An 18228-nucleotide genomic window follows, 5' to 3' on the forward strand; every position below is an offset into this window, starting at 1 on the left:
GTATAGGATGATTATTTTTATTTTACCTTAAAATTACAGTGGCTTAATTTAAAAATCACCTGCTGTAGAATTTTTGTTTTACTCGCACTAACATTATTTGATTTAACATTTTAGAATAATTTATTTATATAGCCTACTTTTTAGTTTCACTGGTAAAGACCTTTTTTTTCTTTAAACCAAATTTTAAAACTAAAACAAATACTGAATGCTGATTAAGAAACATCTTATTGAATGTGTGTTGGTTGTGTTGTTTGGATTGGAGAATATGTTGCCTTTAATTTCACATGGTTACGGTTAATGTTTTTATTTAAGAGCGGTTCTATGTAGTTTCAACCCAATTCAAAAACAAGAGCTAAATGCTGATGTCTGTACCATCTATGTTTGTATTGAATGTAGGCTACTTACAGCTCAGTTACTGACATTAATTTCAGATGGTTTCAGTTATTGTTTTCAATAGTCAAAAGCCAGTTTGGCTTATTAAATACCAAATAAACATCTTGTTTATGTATACTTTCTTTTTTGTCACTTAAAAGAAATCGGTATCGGCCAGTTTGCTAGTAAAATAAAATCGGAATCGGCCATGAAAAATCATGATCAGTGCATCACTACTACTGTTTTAATAGCATTGATAACATCTCTGACAGATAATATCTTGATGATTTTTACATTTGCCTTACCAAATGTGGGATCCTGTCAGCAATAACCTATCTGTGGGCTTTTTTGATTACTGTCAGTTTAAGTGCCGGCGATCAGTGTTGTCAGATATTGCTACGAAAGCAAATAAAAACCTGAAAATGAATACAAATGAAACCAAAATGTGTTCAAATATTTTGAAAATAAGTTGATAAAGATGTTGCTAACCCTAATCTGCAATGTTCCACTTTATTAACTTTCTAAAGTGTCAAATTAAGTGGAAAAAGACATATCCAAAGACTTATAATAGCTGGATCTGGCAACACGACAGAGGCTGTGCCCGTGCCCTCACTTCACAACTCTCTCACACCTTGTTCACGCTGCCAGCATCTTACAGCGCTCATTTTATACCACGGACACTAAGCGTTATTGCAAACTTTCTGAACCTATACATGCAGACACTGACTTGAATGTAAAATGGCAAATCAAGTCATTCAGACAACAATTTTTATTTTAATACATCGGTGACCTCATCTCGAAATCTAGTATGTCGAAAACAAATGTTCTCTGATAAATTATTCCGTATGAAACAAACGCGAGGTCCAGTCTTTCCAGTCTGAGCTCATTATCTGTAACGTGGTCATGCCCAGTTGCAGCATGCGCCATTCATACAGTAATCATCCACATGAGACACACAAACCTGTAAACCACCTCTGTAAACAAAGCGTGAAGTTCATCTAGGATACCTTTCGATTCTGGAAGAAGACGTGCTGCCAGAATTTACCTCAGAAGAAGAACACGATGCGACTTGCAGCTTGAGCAGCGGAGGAGATGATGAGTAAGTAATTTTTTATTACTTGAATTAGTTATGTTATTAAGAAATAACTGGTACACATTTTGGTTTTCCCAAACTTTAATTCCTGACTAAATATATGGAATCAAGTGAAACATTCAACATCTAAAACTCACTCTCAAGAATGTTTTTTTTTTTTAATGTTCTATAAAATATTAAACAATACGATATAAACGCTGTGGGGGTTATCAGGAACAACCGCACTCTGGTTCGAACCACTGCAAACGAGCCCAGTGTGAAAGCCCCCTTAGAGTCTTTAGACCAGTCTTTACTGTCAAATACTCTGTTCGCGAATATATGTCGATGTTTATAACATGCTTAATAATAATTTGTGACCAATCACGGAAAGTAGGGACACGAGTCGGTTCTGGGGCATTTTGAGTTATTCACAGATTCTGAAAGTGTAGTCTCCAAGCTTTCCAACAATGTGTAACACATGGAAATGTGTTGATAATATTTGGAGAAGTTGTGGCCATTTGAAGGTAGGCACTCAAAAAAGCTCAAAAGGGAGAAAATGGCCTCTAAAGATTGTGCAGTTCTCACCTGTTCTAATCTGCTGGGAGTGACAATAGGGCTCATTTACATCTCATTTAGATAAGCCATACCCCCTGTAAAGCTCCCCCCTGTAAAGTTGCATGGTTGCATAGCAACGACAGACGCAACGGGAAAAATCAGACCGCATAATATTAATAATAAAGAATAATGTGCATTGAAAATGTCAGTAATTTATCTTTTTTGACTTTTATAAAAATGATTTAGGGGCTGTAATAGGTGAGTTTTATCTTTTTCTAAAACCCTTTTTGTCAAAACTCTATTTTAACTTTTGCATTGTAGATAACATTGCAAGACACTCCTTTAAAATCTGAATTCTTCCTCGTCTTCATCTTCGCTCAGTTGTAGATAAGGGATATTATTCAGTCTTATTATGCTGCTTTCATCATCTTTAGAATCAGTGAGCGCTTGTTCATAAACATCCGGCTTGTACTTCTAAACATTTTCGGTGTAACGGCCACGGTTCAGCTCGTCTGCGATTTAATCTTTGCAGCCTCCATCTTCATTGAATTTTGATATCAGCTAGAGCTGGTCAGAGCGCTGCATAATAAGTAGCCATGCTTCCCTTGGAGGGTGGGGGCCATAACAAAAGAAACAAAAGCCAGCTTATCCAGTATGGAAATACACACAGAAAATGACAACGCCCCTACTGCGTGCTAGAATCTCCGAAAAACAAGACGATTTCAACCTCAAAATTTACGCTTTTAAATATACCAATACAGCTATCTCAAACACGGAGAGGCTTCTTCGTGATCTCAACTAACAGATTGTGCAAAAAAAAAAAAAAGAAAATCACCAATTTTGCAAAAAAAAAAAAAGCTTCTTTCTCATTTTGATCGAGAGTTGTGCTGCCGACTTGTGTCACTGGTTTCCATGACAGGTCACATTTAGTTTCTCAGACTTGTATTGTATAATACATACAAAGCATGCTTGTTTATTACTACAAAATAAGGTTTTCGAGGACTTATGAGTGGGCAATATTAGTGATTGCTAATGTAATAATATAGTTGCTCCTGATATCAACAAGCTAAGAGTTTTTTTATTTAATTTTTTCGTGACTAGGTACCTTGAAGACTTTTCCCTCTGAGAGTACTGTACCAACATCAGAAGCTGTTCATCTACATTTTGCTGATACACAGATATGGTAAAATAAGCTCCATTACTACTGATGATGGGGTTGTTGTTGTTGTTTTTTAATCCTTGGAAAGAAGCAGCAAACACCTTGGACATACAAAATATGGTTTACATGTTTCAACAGTTGAACATTATCTGTTTCAGGAAAGGCACAAAGGTGTGTGACTGTTTAAGTCTCTGTGTTTAGATCAGTGTGCTCAATAATGTGTCTTTTGACCTTCACTGTGTACATTTTGAATTATATTTTGATGTAAATAAAATACAAATAATCAAAACCCCCATTATTTTAGTCTCTTCACAATCTTTCTTACCTGCCTCACAGTCACACTGATGGGCCATTTGGGGTAGGGGCCTTTGTCTCTCAGGTTTGAATGCCTAAATATTCATGGCTATTGTCACTCCTTTGCATACGACCTTTCTGACACAAAACTGATCATTTTATATAAAAAACTCCAGTCTACCACATCCAGTTCTGGACAAGTCTGGACAAATGTTATTTGTGATTTATGGCTTTATTTCAGTGACAGTTAATTTTTTTTTCTCCCACTAACGCATTGACTTTTTCTCAAAAACACAAACATGTTAATTTCATATTGCTTACATATTATTGTTGAACCGTTTGTGCTGATTTTTGAAGATTCTGAAAACAGCATTAATGTCAGGGCATATCAAAACTTCTCCAGAGACCCAAAACTCTGTCAGACCCCAGAGTGTTAAGTTTCTTGGTGTATGATGAAATGGGGAAAAAATTCTCATTGAATAAATTAGGCCAACACCTACCAAGAACATCTTAGCAACCACCCAGTTTTTAGTTAAAGCTTTAAAGACTTAAATTGAATCTTTTCTACAAATGATGTAAAAGTTTGATCAGTTCAAACTGGAAAGAGCTCCTTTATGCTGATTGACTGCTATTGCTGTGAAACAAGAGCTTGGTAAATGAGCCACAGCTTTCCATGGAAGTGAAGAGGGAACATTTCATCGCAGGAGCACCTCTGCCTTTACACCCACTATGTTTAACAAGGGAATTCTAATGGAGAGGAATTTGCATCCACGCTTTGAATTTACTGTTGTCCACTCACCCTAGTGGTAATTTAGTCCTCATCGAGCTGCCATGCTCTTGACTGTTGTACAGTCACTAGACAGGAAGTAACTTGTTTTTAATACTGATTTTGTGGTTTTCCTTCAAAATGAAGACACAAGCAACCTGTCTACTTAAGCATCAGTGATCCCAAGGCAAAATTATGCTACTTTCTGAGACACCTTGTTTAGAAAGCTGTTCCAAAATACATTGTGCAACTAAGTGGATGAACTCAATGCAAATGTATTTTTTTAATTCAAGTAGTAAGAGTATCAAGAGTATCAACTGGCTTGTTTAGAGAAATGATACTTTTTTTTTGCTGCTTGTGAGGAACAATTCAAATCAGTTGGTAAGTCCCAAGTCACAAAAATCTATTCAGAAGTCAGCAGAAAAAGCTCTTCTGTGTCTAAGCAGGTGTTCTCCTGCAGAGAAGTTTAAGGGTGCTTTCACACTTGTTTCGCTTGCCTGGTCTGAACCAGAGTTCGATTGCTCCCCCTGCCCCCGCTGGACTGCGTTCATATGATGTTATTTGGGTCCAAACCCAGTTCATTTGCCAGTTCAGTTCTGTTTACCCCGTTGCTTCATAATGACGGTGCAGGAGAAGCCGGCAAATGCATAACATTGGTCTTTGTACTTTTATATATTTACGTTTTTGAATGGTTCGATTTGTTTACAAAGCTTCGGGACATAATGGAACTTGCGTCTGTCTTACGAATGTACTGCAAATGTTCTAAAGAACACTGAAGGTGAACAGAAATGAGACAAACAGCTCTGTTTGAAGCGCGTCAGTCACAGGAAATTGAGTGAAACACAAACACATTTTTATCAAATAATACGTCATTAATAGTGGTTCACTTCCGCGATTTGGTACGATTGCATTCACATCATCAGCGAACTGTACCGGAGTTCACATGAACCGTACCGCAGACCACCCTTTTTAAGTGGACCCTGGTACGGTTCGCGGGTGCACACCTGAGTTCAGAAGACAGCGCTCACACATCCAAATGAACTGAACTCTGACATCAATGGAACCCAGGTTCGCACCAAAAGTGCTAGTGTGAAAGCACCCTAACAGTTTTCCTCTGACAAGCAAGATGATCAGGTTTTATTTGGAAACTGGAACACATAGATTATGGGCCAAAACTAAAAGTGCTGACACAATATTCAGAGGTCTTTATAATGTGCAGCAGTAAATTGTTTTTGGTTTGTTTTTTTCATCTGGTGAAATAAAAGCTATTCCAGTGGACACAGAGCATTCCTGACACAATAATTTAGCTATTAAGGTTTGTTTTTGGATGCTGATCTCAATGGGAAAATTATCTTCAGATTTCATTAGTCAAGGATTTAAAAGCTGTCTTGTAAAATAAGATGTTTTATAGTCTGATCAGATTTAGTTAAGATTGGACTGTAAAACTCAATCATGACTCCACAGTTTCAGTGGCGAATGAACACTAGCAATCAAAGGTTTAAAGTTGCTAAGATTTTTTAAAGAAGTCTCTTCTGTTCACCAAGGCTGCATTTGATAAAAAATATTATTTGATAAAAAATACAATAAGAACAATTATATTGTGAAATATTATTACAATCTAAAACAACTTCTTTCTACTTGAATATATTTTAAAATAATTTATTTTTGTCATGATGATAAAGCTGAATTTTCAGCATCATTACTCCAGTCTTCAGTGCCACATGATCCTTCAGAAATCATTCTAATATTGCTGATTTGCTGCTCAAATAACTTTTCTTATTATCAATGTCAATAGTTAGTAAAGAACCCGCACACTTTCAATACTTGCTAATTCTTAAACTTTATTAAGTGTAATGTTTCGGTCCGCTGAGCTTCATCAGGAAAATGTCAGCTGTTTGTTTGATTTTATTCTCATGCACTGATTATCATTTCAGGTGTGCTGAGTTTATTTTGATTGAGCTTATTATAAATGTCAAAAATATATACATTTTGTATAACATTTTAAATGAATTTCCTCTCACTTTAGGTAAAGTAAATAGCAACACAGCTACTACACAGAAAACCATAGCATCTATAATGCAATACCCTGTTATTTAGTTTAGTGTGACCGTGACTGTACCGGACAGCCTGAAGCGAGTGAAGTTTGTTCATCTTCATTTAAGTGACTTTTGTGAACATTGACCTTGATTTCAATGTGCAGTTGGCACTGCCTGTTATGTAAGAGAATTGTTTTGGTTGTCCTCACATTCATTTGTATGATTATGAGGATATTTAAATACTGTTAAGCTCTCTCTAGTGTTAATGCTCTGTTGATCTAGATGGCTACTGGAAAGTTTGCTGTTCCTACGTATTTACATTTTACTAATGTTCAGTGTAACTGATGAGGAAAGCCAATGAAACCAAAGCAAACATCTTGTGAAAGTCAAACACCAGCCAACAAGGCATACAGGTGTTTATATCAATCCAGCTCATGAGATCTTCCTGTTCTTTCTCTTTCATTAGAATGTGGAGTTACCCGACTCCTTCTCCCCTGAGCTCAAGTCCCTCTTGGAAGGACTCTTACAGCGAGACGTCGCCAAAAGATTGGGGTGTCTGGGACACGGGTAATTCAGATGTCCTCCATCTTGAAGATTAGACATCTAGACTTCTGTAATACTTAGACTTTTTATCATGAAAAAATCAAACAAACAAAAAAAACTGTTTAATGTCCAAATGAAGCGAATGTCTGAAAGCATTTAGATTTATAAAAGACAGAAGGGCATGCTGGGAATTATTTGCAGCTCGTTCTGAATTGCTGACACCTGCTGGTCAGAAGTGGTGGTGGTTGATAGACAGCCTATTTTACCTGCATACATTCAGTATTCTAATGCAAAGCAATATATTGCTATATCTATATAGCAAATCTCAACAGATTTTTATTTTGTTCCAAAATATAACCATATTAACGGCCAGCTCTTTAACTAAAGTTTTATATGTCCAGATTTATCAGCATACATACAATATACTCATTTAAAGTGATATATACGATCTAGCAAATCTCAACGGTGTGATTTTATTTTGTTACAACACATAAACTATCTTAATTCCCAGCTCTAATCTGCTAAAACAACTATAAGGCATTGAAATATTGAGTTATCAGAAACATTGAGGTCATGATTTTCTGTAAAGCTGCTGTGGAACAATGTGTAGAGTGAAAAGCACTTTACAAATGTATTTGACTTCAGTGTGATCTCTTGTAAACAATGTAGGGCGTCAGAGGTAAAGGAGCATTTGTTCTACAAGGGAATCGATTGGCAGCAGGTGTATCTTCAGAAGGTGAGACCTTCAACATTGTTTTTGGTATCCGCCCTAATAAGAAGCTCTGTTCAAGTCCTCATATTGTACATTGATTAAATAAAAGGTTTTGTGTAATTGCGATTTATAACTGATCTGATTTAGAGTCCGGATGATTGACTAGCCATCCAACAATTGATTAGCAAGCCTCATAAATCCCATAAACTATCATTTTTAGTGTTGCTACTTTAAAAGGAATGAATTTAGATGAACATTATCACAGAGTGTTTTAGAGTGCTGACAGTGGCTGTTAGCATACTAAAATCCTCTCTAGGAAGTTGTGACTCTAATTTCATCCCTTTTACTGCACCATTAGAACTGCCATCAAAGCATGAAGCCAAGGCTTCAATACATTTTCATAAGACAATTACTGTGTAACCTCAAATCACTTTCTGTGAGCAGTGTTCCCGTTAGTGTGCACAATCTGTTGATCTCTGTGTTATGAGGACTATCATAGTTTTCTGAAATAAAAGGTCATAGTCACTGAGCCTGTGGAGTGCAACAGTCAGGTTCTGCAAGTAAAAGCTCCATTCATTTTATCCATGGGGAAATGTATTTTTAATGAAAACCTATGAAGACAGACCTACCATGAATTCAGAGGTTGAAACTGTCCAATCACATTATTTCAATATATTTCTAAAATAGTTGAAAAACTACATTACCCATTTTGCTATACTGAAAATTTCACCAATCGGAAAGTCACAAATTGCGCCAAACGAGCTTGTAGGGAACACCCATGAAGCACCACGAATGACGTAATCGAGTCAGACTCGCTATGCTGTTCAAATACTTAAATATATACATACATATATAAATGTCTATATATATTTATATGTGTGTGTGTGTGTGCATTTTTAGAAATAAATTTAAAATAGATTATTTCTAGGTATATAGTTGACTAGATGATAAAGTCACTGTTTAAAATCCATATGGGAAGAGTGAATGAGACGTTGCTGAAAAAGTGATCAGGCACTGTTGCACTCTGTGGATGTTTTAAACATCGATATATGACCAAAAAGCACATTTGATTGGTTCCTGATGTACATGAGCTTAAATTCTGAATATTTAAATTTGAAAATATTGTGCTTTGCACATCTCTCCCATAATTTTTTTTAAGGATTTATGTGATATTTTCTGCATATTCTGTTTGGTTGCAGTACTCCCCACCTCTCATTCCCCCCAGAGGAGAAGTCAACGCTGCAGACGCCTTTGACATCGGCTCTTTCGATGAGGAGGACACCAAGGGAATTAAGGTAAAACCAGTAACTCTGGGATCAAACTTTTCACTTATTCCACTGGGTGCTCAAGGCTCATGTCTTTGCTTCAGCTCAGTGACCATCAAAGTGGACTACTAGGTTTTCAAGTGGAGCCAAGATTGTGTCCTGCACTGAGAGAACCGTATAAAATCTAAGAGCACTTCAGCTTGTTTCATGCTTTGAAATCTGGAGGAATTTTTCCACTTTGCTGTGAGCATTTTAAATGACTCCCTTATAGCCAGAATTTGACTTCAGTCTGCAGGCTTCAAGTCTTGAAGTTGCAACTTATTCTCTCCAAGACTGCCTATTTAGACGTGAAGAGTAATTGTCATCTTTGTGTCTCTCTCTCAGCTGCTTGACAGTGATCAGGAGCTCTATAAGAACTTTCCGCTGGTGATCTCCGAGCGCTGGCAGCAGGAGGTGGCCGAGACAGTGTATGATGCCGTCAACAGTGACACAGATAAGAACGAGGCGCGCAAGCGAGCTAAAAACAAGCAGCAGGGCCATGAAGAGGGTGAGACACAGCACCTTAGTTCTGTTGTTACATTTATTTAGTTCCCTCTCAAATTCTCATTAATGTATTATGGCTTATTATTGATGTTATATTTTAGAACATAATTTCTTCCTGTGATAGCATCATTACTCCACTCTTCGGTGTCATATGATACTTTAGAAATCGTTCTGATATGCTAATTTATTTCAGGATTCTTAGAATAGAAAGTTAAAAAGAACAGTATTTATTTTAAATAAAAATATTTTGTATCGTTATAAATGTCTTTACTGTTACTTTTAATCAATTTAGAATTAATTTGAAATTATTTAAACACTTTTTTACCCCAAACTTTGAATGGTAGTGTAAATGTATTTATTTTTTTACATTTGTTTTATAATTTTGTATATTTTATAATTTTTATATTTGTATTTATATTTATATATACATCTATATTTATATTATAATTGATATTTATATCTAATATCTGAAATATAGCTTTGTGAAATTTGTCCACTTATAAACTAACATATATTTATTGCAGTGCTTCCTGTGCAGTAAATAGATATTTATAAGATTATATTTCTTGGAGAAATCTTTTCATGTACACTGTTTGTGAAAAGTGAGAGGTGTCATGGCAATGTACACAGAACAGCTGGTTGCAAAATGCTACTTGTAAACATCCTGTTTGCTCTTATTCAGACTCTCATTTTCTGACTTCTGAGAACTGTAGTGGGTTGCTTGGGAGTGTCCTGTATTTTGAACTTCCAGAGGGTCATGAACCTAATGAACGGCCCTCCAGGCGTCACATCATCTGCGGCACTCAGCCATTTACCCGGGTTTTAAGCCGGTCCAAAAGATAATGTTTTCTGGTGGAAACTCCAGTTTGCGATAAATCATAAGCCGTCTACAGAATTGACAAGCACTAATTTCACAAAGTGGTGCCGAGAGAAGAAAATGGCCTCTGCTGTGGTAGTGCTACATTCTCTAGCATGAATTAAAGGCCCAGACTGACATCAGCTAATCAACCTTCATGGGTCCGGCATCAGTCCCATCGACAGCCTTGGGGAGAGGCTTGATCCCTTCGTACTTGTCATGCAGTGCTGGTGCCACATGCTTCCCTCAAGGGAAAGACACAGCACCCATCACATGACTGACTGTGTGATGGTCAGAAATAGATCTAAAAGAGTCTGTGTAATTTAGCATACATGGAGTTAATCGTGTGCGTCACAACCCCAAGATAAAAGCACAGGAGTTGTGAGCAGGAATTTGAGTGGGTTAAACCTCAATGGGAGTTAAAAAGGAATAGATGACCCAAAAATTGCCATTTATTCACTCTCATGTCTTTCCAAATGTGAATTTCTTCACAAATAATGTAATAAATATGAATGAGAATGTACCAAAAATACCCCAATTTAGGTAAATGCAAATTTTCCAGCAAGATGTTGAGCAACCAACCTTTGATTATTTTTGTGATTGCGAGTGTCTGTGTGGGGTTTGTGCAGACTATGCGCTGGGGAAGGACTGTATCATGCACGGCTACATGCTAAAGCTAGGAAACCCCTTCCTGACACAGTGGCAGCGGCGGTATTTCTACCTGTTCCCCAACCGTGTGGAGTGGAGAGGCGAAGGAGAGTCTCGGGTAAGTGTTTTTGTGTGTTTTGTTTACTGTTAGCATCCTTATAAAGGGTTAAAAGACCATTTTTGAGAGAACATGCCTGTGTGTCCCTACGCTGTAGGAACATTGGACTAAAACATTAAAAAAACGTAAATTCAAGGTGAGTCTGGTGCATTTTATCTGATTCCCCCTCTTCATTAAGTTTCATTGTCCATTGCAGATCAGGAATTGTCAAGATTTTGATAAATATTCTAAGGAGATGGAGAGGAGGGAACACATTTCTTTAGAAATTAGCATACGCCTTAAGTCTTAATCCATCCTGCTCTGAAATTCCCATAGTGATGAAGGGTTCACCTGCAGCCTGAACCATTGAGACGGCCACTTCTCCTTTTAATATCCTTTGCTTCTTTCCACCGCTAAACCAAACCTCAGTCTTTTCCCGTCCAGTGGAAGTGATTGCGTTTGCGTTCAGATCTTTCTAATGCAGAAGTAGGTCACTGCAGATTCCCTGGGGCCAGAGAGTTTCTGCCCTGATCTGTAACTAAGATGAAGTGCAGATTTCACCAGTTTCCTGCATTTTTAACTCCCAGAGTTCCTGAATCTTCAATCTGAAGGGTAAATGCACTTCCTGTGGAACATGTTGGAGAGGAGATGCATAGAAAGGGCAGAGAGGGAGGCCACTTACAAATCAGATTGCAAGAAGTGATGCTTAAACTTCACTACATTGCAGTTGTTCTGTGTTCTCAACTTTGGAGAGCCAGTCTGGCGTTAACTCTCTCATTAATTAATTATTTAGTGATTTTAAAGTTCCACATGTCTAAGTTGTCGCACAGAAGCTTACTTTAAATCAAGGTCATTAGAAACCAGTCTGAATGTGGAACGTGTCATTTAGAGGAAAAATGTTTGTACATAAGTGAAATGACTTTCATTATCCTTCAGTTTGATGGGAATCAAGTATCCGCGATCAGACTGTTACATGAGATGTTCTGTCAGCAGCCCGTTGCACCTCCACTGACTCACTGAGTACAAGAACAGCTTGTCATCTGTGTCTTTGCTCTCTTGTAGCCCCAGACAACCTCTAGAATTTCTGCCTCAATGTAAGTGACACCGTTAGATGTGTATACCTCAAGCATTGGGTAAAATCCCACCCGTCCAGAGCTAGCAGGTAGCATGGCGTATTCCTCACGAACACAGTAGGATAGTCTATGAGAAGACTCTTACAGGGACGCACTAATTAGTCTTTCCTCCCCCCAGCAAAACCTGCTGACCATGGAGCAGATCGTGAATGTGGAGGAGACGCAGATCAAGGACAAAAAGTGCATCCTGCTGAGGATCAAAGGAGGGAAACAGTTTGTCCTACAGTGCGAGGTAGGGCACCTTCATGTTGTTCTCACCGTCTTGTTGTGGGTTTCTCTCTTCCCCTTTTGCTCTTGTATTATCTTGCTTAACTTTCAGTGTACACAGTCCTCTTTTTAAAGCTCTGCTGAGTTGTCTTATTAAAAATGAATAAATAACTAAATGATTAAAATTATCACAAAAACAAGGCAGGAAAAGTGAAGCTCTGCCCTTTATGGACTGCTTATATATCATCATATAAAATGAATTGAGATTAAATATAATTAATAATAGTAATATTCAATTAATAATACATTTTCCAAGTATGATACTGTTATTTTACGACTAAAGAAAACTTTAGTTTCAATCACAGAAATAAGTCAGTAATAAATAAATAAAAATTCCACTATACCTTTGATGATACTGCCCAAACTTTGTTTCTCTCTTGCTCACTGCCTATTTGGCCTCTTATTATGATAATATTAAAACATTTAATTAACTAGATAATTCAAGAAAAGATGGATTGTGCAGAGAAAGTGATGAGGGCTTCTGTATGTGCTGCTATAAACTTCTGTTCTAGGAAATGTTCTTTATCTTTTTGAGTCTGTGTTCTGTGGGAAATATTTTTTTTCCCATCTGTGCAGGAGCAGCATCAGAAGTGTGTGTCCATGCATTTGCAGACCTTAGTGAACATTGATCTGAAATTAAACCTCATGAGGAGCTAATTTAAAGCACTTTTTTTGCAGCTCATACAAATATCTTTCACATTAAAGGATTAGTTCACTTCCAGTATAAAGATTTCCTGATATTTTACTCACCCTCAACCAAGATGTGTTTCTTTCTTCAGTCGCAAAGAAATTAAGGTTTTTGAGGAAAAGATTGCAGGATTTTTCTCCATATAATGGTCTTAAATGGTGATCTCAAAGGGCTCTATGTGATCCCAGCCGAGGATTAAGTGTCTTATCTAGCAAAATGATCAGTCATTTTCCAAAAAAAAAATGTAATAAAATTATATACTATTTAACCACAAATGCTTGTCTTGCACTAGCTCCGGGATGTGCGCAAATTCATGCATGTAATCCTGTCTGAAAGGTCATGCACGGTTAGCATCTTTTTACTCTGGTTCAAAAAGGTGGGCTAGGGCAAAAAACTCCATCTCATTTTCTCCTCTAACTTGACATCGTTTTACCCTTTTTTTTTTTTTGTTTGTTTGTTTTTTTTTTTCTCAAAGGGCATTTGACTTTCTTTGCACATTTTCTTTGTAAACTTTGAGTCGGTACTTCTGCATATGTCATGTGTGACCTATCCAACGTGACCACATAATGCATGAAGTGGAGCTATTTATTTGTTATTTTTTTTAAAGACTGATCATTTAATTAGAGAAGACCCTTATTCCTCATCTGAGATCGTGTAGAGCCCTTTGAAGCTGCACTGAAACTGCAGTTTGGACCTTCAGCCCGTTGGCCACCATTGAAGTCCATTATATGAAGAATAATCCTGGAATGTTTTGCTCAAAAACCTTAATTCCTTTGTGACTGAAGAAAGACAAAAATATCTAGGATGACATGGGGGTGAGTAAATTATCAGGAAATTTTTATTCTGGAGTGAAATAATCCTCTTAGTGCACAAGCCTCCAGCTTAATTGATTCCAATCCAGTTTGACATCCAGACACAAAAGCATAACAAAATATAGGTGCAAAATACATTGAACATTTTTTCAATAATTTCTGAATTAAAACAAATTTTTATTTAAACTTGACTGACTTTCAGAATGCAGTCTCATTCCTTGTTCACAAAAGAACATTAAAAATCCTTTGCATCTAGACTGCCTAAAAACGCTGTTTAGGTAGCTCTCTAGGGTTTTATCTATTTAAAAAGTTCTTGATATGTTAAAAAAATCGTAAAGCAGCTGAGAATGAATTGCCAATGTTTTTTCTTCTTCTTTCTCTTTTTCTTCTCACAGAGCGACCCAGAGTTCGTACAGTGGAAGAAGGAGCTCACCGAAGCATTCACCGAGGCCCAGAAGCTGCTGCGTCGTGCCCCCAAAGTCATTGGCAAGGGGCGAACTAATGTGCTGGAACTGTCCAAACCTCCGCTCACGCACCGCAACAGCAACGGCCTGTGACCCGCCCCTTCCTGCCACCTTTGTCCACCATTCCTCTCCATCCTCTTCATCTACACAAACATGCACATGCTCTCACACTCTCTCTCTCTCTCTCCCAGCAAAACGCTTGTCCAGCAACATTAGGCTTCCCAGCTGGCACAGTGAGCCGCCACATGGTCCGTCTTGGAAGGTTCTACTGGACTGTGCCCTGCTGTTCCTTAACTGTTTGTTAATCAAATGCACACACATACACAGTTCCTTGCAACTTGACATACTGGGGTGGGCGTCACTCCAGAATAATGTTAAAGAACAATCAGTGATACCAGTGCTGCATCTGGGACCCTGTTTTGACCAGTGGTGCAGGCTGGGATACTGCACCTTTTTTGTGAGCATGTCGTTCCTTCTGTGATTCCCACATTCTCTTTCCATACGCTTGGCATGCTCGTATATAGGCAAAGATAGTCCTCTGCTATAAGGGTCCCAAACAATGTCCACTTGGAGCTTCTTTACAAGTGGCTTTGTGCTAGAGCCAGACTATATCCATACCTCTGCTAGAGGGAAACCAGAGCCATGTGGCCTGAGAGATCTAATTAGATAGAAACAATGTCAAAAGACAATGGTTTGAACAATATCACTCCCATTCTCTTTTATGTCCTTTGTGGGAACACCAAGGCCACCTCACTGATTTTGCCATTCTTGATGCGTATGCATTGTACTGCTTTGTCAACATCGCGTGTGCATCGTTTCATGCTAAATGGACTCTGATTTGTGGACTGTTCTGGCTCCCGAACCTTGTCCTGTATTTGTGAAGTACAGAAGTCTTCGACACTTCCTTAATACTCGCCAATGGATTCAATGAACTGCAACGGCGAGTGTTGCGTGCATCCAAGTTCTGAGAGCTCTCAGAGGACGTACAGTGTAAATCGGGAACGATTTTTCTTTCTTTCTTTTTTTTTTTTTTTGCTCAGCCCTTGTAAACACCAAATTTGGTTTGGTTCCTCACATGCATTAAATGTGTGTACTAATGCGTGTACATGATGCAAAAAGTAGGTGTTGTTGCTTTAAAGGAAATGCCCCAATATTTTCACCAGGAAGAATTTTTTCTTTCACCTTGAATGTATTTGTTTCTCTTTTTGTCTTTTTTTTGTTGTTGTTGTTAATTTGTTCGTGGTTGGAGTGTTTTACGCTGCTTGACACATTGGGAAGGAACGTGGCAGGACCTTTACTAAGACACGAACCCAACCCCTTCCCCTGAATCCACCGAAGTGCAAAAAGTGCCAGTGAAATAAACATTCGACTTGAGACACCTGAGAATTCCTTGAGTCCAGGCCGCGTCACCTGCATCTCCCCGTGAAAAGATCCCGGGAACAGTGTTGGAAACTGAACACAGAATAAAAACTGAACAGCAGACCTCCAGTCATGTACAAGGAGGCCAATGGACAGTTGACGATGCATGGTTAGAGGGACCACTTGAGATAAAAAAAAAAAACAGCAGCAGCATCCCTGGAGTCGTTTATTCGACTGTATATATGAATCCTTTCTCTGTGCATCTACAGTATAATCTTCTAGACAATGTTTGCATATATGGCGAATCTCTGTCTCTGCCTGTCTGTGTTTGTCCCTATGTCTCAGCTTGGGGGCGGGCGGGGTGGGAGGTGTTCACATTTGTCAATCAATCAGCAGCCATGTGCAAACCTCAGGCTGAGAAAACTGTGTATGCGTCTTTTAGGACCATTGGTGTGAAAGAGTGAAGAGTTGGATGGCTTATCTCATAATGAGGTGCAAAGAGATCTTCTGTCTGTCTCTTGTGTGTTTCGTTATGCCGGCACTTCTGAGGGTGAGACGTGTAATGCAGCATTACCATTATCCATCCATTCACAGGCAGATAGACTGTTATTCAGCTAGAGGGTAGGACGCTCGCACTCACAGGTGTTTGGAAAGGTGTGGTGCTTGGATCGCGGAAGGAGAGACAACTTAACACCATTTGTTGTAAGGCTTGATTTGAATATAGTTAAAAATTTTATATTGTTTTGGATATGATGCAAATGCAGATTTCTATAGATTACATATTTTTTGGAGTACGTTATGTGCATTTATTTTGGTCTTTTTTTTTTTTCTTTTTTTTTTGGATGGAAAAACAAGCACAGCTTAACAGGCAAGAGGTGATTTTAAAGAAGTATTTTCTTCATGTGTATTCAGGTTCTTTTTTTCCATGCAGTAATTTTCTTTTTCTGTGACTCCCGGCTGTGCATTCCAAGTGATTTGCATGCGGTGCTCTGCTGAAATCGCAGGGTTTTGGGAGTCGGATCAGTTTTTGTAGCCTTTAAGTATCGGGGAGGTGCCATCCTGAGGATGTTTTTAGTGCCCTTCAAGAGTTTTATTTTGAAACCAAAATGGCTTGTTTTGAAATATATATTACTGCACTTTTTCCATCACGGTTCACAAGCTGACGAAATAAAATGTGCCAAATGACTGTAGGAGAATGTCCTCTGAACCAATGAAAAGCTCACCCGATGCTCGCCGGCTATTTCTGAGACTAAAAATTGGTACGTTTTAATGGGCGAGCAGCAGTGAGTTTGAGAAAGGGTACAAAAATGTGATTAAATTCAGGAGACGTGAAACAAGTGGGCCATGGGGCAATGATCCTACATCATTGACGATATGCCTCAAAGCTACTGACCGGCGACAGCCGGTACCATGTCTTGAAATTGCTAGCCCGTTTTTCAAAAAGGGTGGCACCTCCGCCAGTCCTAAGTATCCATGTTTTATTCAGGGTTTTTTTAATTTTATTTTATTTTAACAGTAGCTTTTCAGTCACTTCGTCAGTGTTTGCTTCATTCTTGTGTGTCTGTTCCGTAGCGGTGAATTTTGTGTGTGGGTGAACGCAGGTTTCAAAATGGAAGAGGACAATAAATAGGAAGGGAAAAAAACCTAACTAAAATCTAAGTATATATGTGTATAAGAAATGAAAACAAATGAGCTTAGGTTTATTTAAAATACTTTACGATGTAGACACAAAAAAAATTGACTCGGGAAGGGATCGGGTTCGATGTGAGTTCAACTATTTCTGGTGAAGAATCAGCTCAGATCTTGCACATAAGAACTTTAGATATTGTACTTACGAGTTACAGATTATTATTTTTGTTCGTTTAATACAGAACTCTCTTGCTCTCTTTCATATTTATTGTCTGGTCGGGGAGCTAGTCCCTCTGTGCGTTGGTTTACCTAGGGCACGGAGCTGTCGAGTATCTGGGTTTACAGTCAACCGAAACTCTCTTTTTCATGTGCCACAAACAAGCGCAAACGCAAATACTACTGTCTGGGGTTATTACCATTGAGGTTATGTTGATGCTGATGATGATGATTATAATAATTATTGATAATATTATTCAATGAATGATAATTGTTATTAAAAATGTTTTTTTTTTTTTCATTTTTCAGAACAGCTAGGAACGTGTCTTGGACTGCTTATAAAAACAGTTCAGAAATAAAAGCCCCTTTTTCGTGTTAGCGTGTCTGTTGTCTCCATGCTTTAAAGCTGCTTCATTTCAGGATTTATCCTGTTTATATCAGAACGAGGACACTTGTTCGATTTAAACAAACTCTTTAGTGTGAGATTTATAAACTTAAACCTCCATTAGCCAACTTTCAGGGCATGTCAAAGCCATTTGAAGGGACTGCGGACCAAATCCCCTCAATGGAGCTCTGTGTGATTGAGCAGTGCATTAGTGTTCTGAAGTAAACAGTCCTCTGTTGGACATTCTTCTCTATCCTGTAGCAATAATCAAAGCTCAAATGAATCTTAAGGGTTCTTCAGGTTTATTATCCTCGCCATATTCTAATATGTCCTTGTTTACCCCTCTCCTAGTGCCTA

At 38.1% G+C, this 18228-nt stretch overlaps 1 protein-coding gene across 1 annotated transcript in view; it reads left to right on the forward strand.

The window, feature by feature from the left end:
• LOC132132861 (beta-adrenergic receptor kinase 2-like) overlaps positions 1-17864 on the forward strand; it is a 76887-nt gene extending 59023 nt beyond the window's left edge. The window contains exons 15-21 of the mRNA XM_059545386.1: positions 6721-6821; positions 7467-7533; positions 8709-8804; positions 9159-9321; positions 10803-10939; positions 12170-12283; positions 14214-17864. Coding sequence (XP_059401369.1) covers positions 6721-6821; positions 7467-7533; positions 8709-8804; positions 9159-9321; positions 10803-10939; positions 12170-12283; positions 14214-14375 — 840 coding nt within the window. The 3' untranslated portion in view covers positions 14376-17864. The remainder of the gene's footprint in view (positions 1-6720; positions 6822-7466; positions 7534-8708; positions 8805-9158; positions 9322-10802; positions 10940-12169; positions 12284-14213) is intronic.
• Positions 17865-18228: the final 364 nt, after the last annotated feature.

This window comes from Carassius carassius, chromosome 49 (assembly GCF_963082965.1).
Source record: "Carassius carassius chromosome 49, fCarCar2.1, whole genome shotgun sequence".
NCBI classification, from domain to species: Eukaryota; Metazoa; Chordata; class Actinopteri; order Cypriniformes; family Cyprinidae; genus Carassius; species Carassius carassius.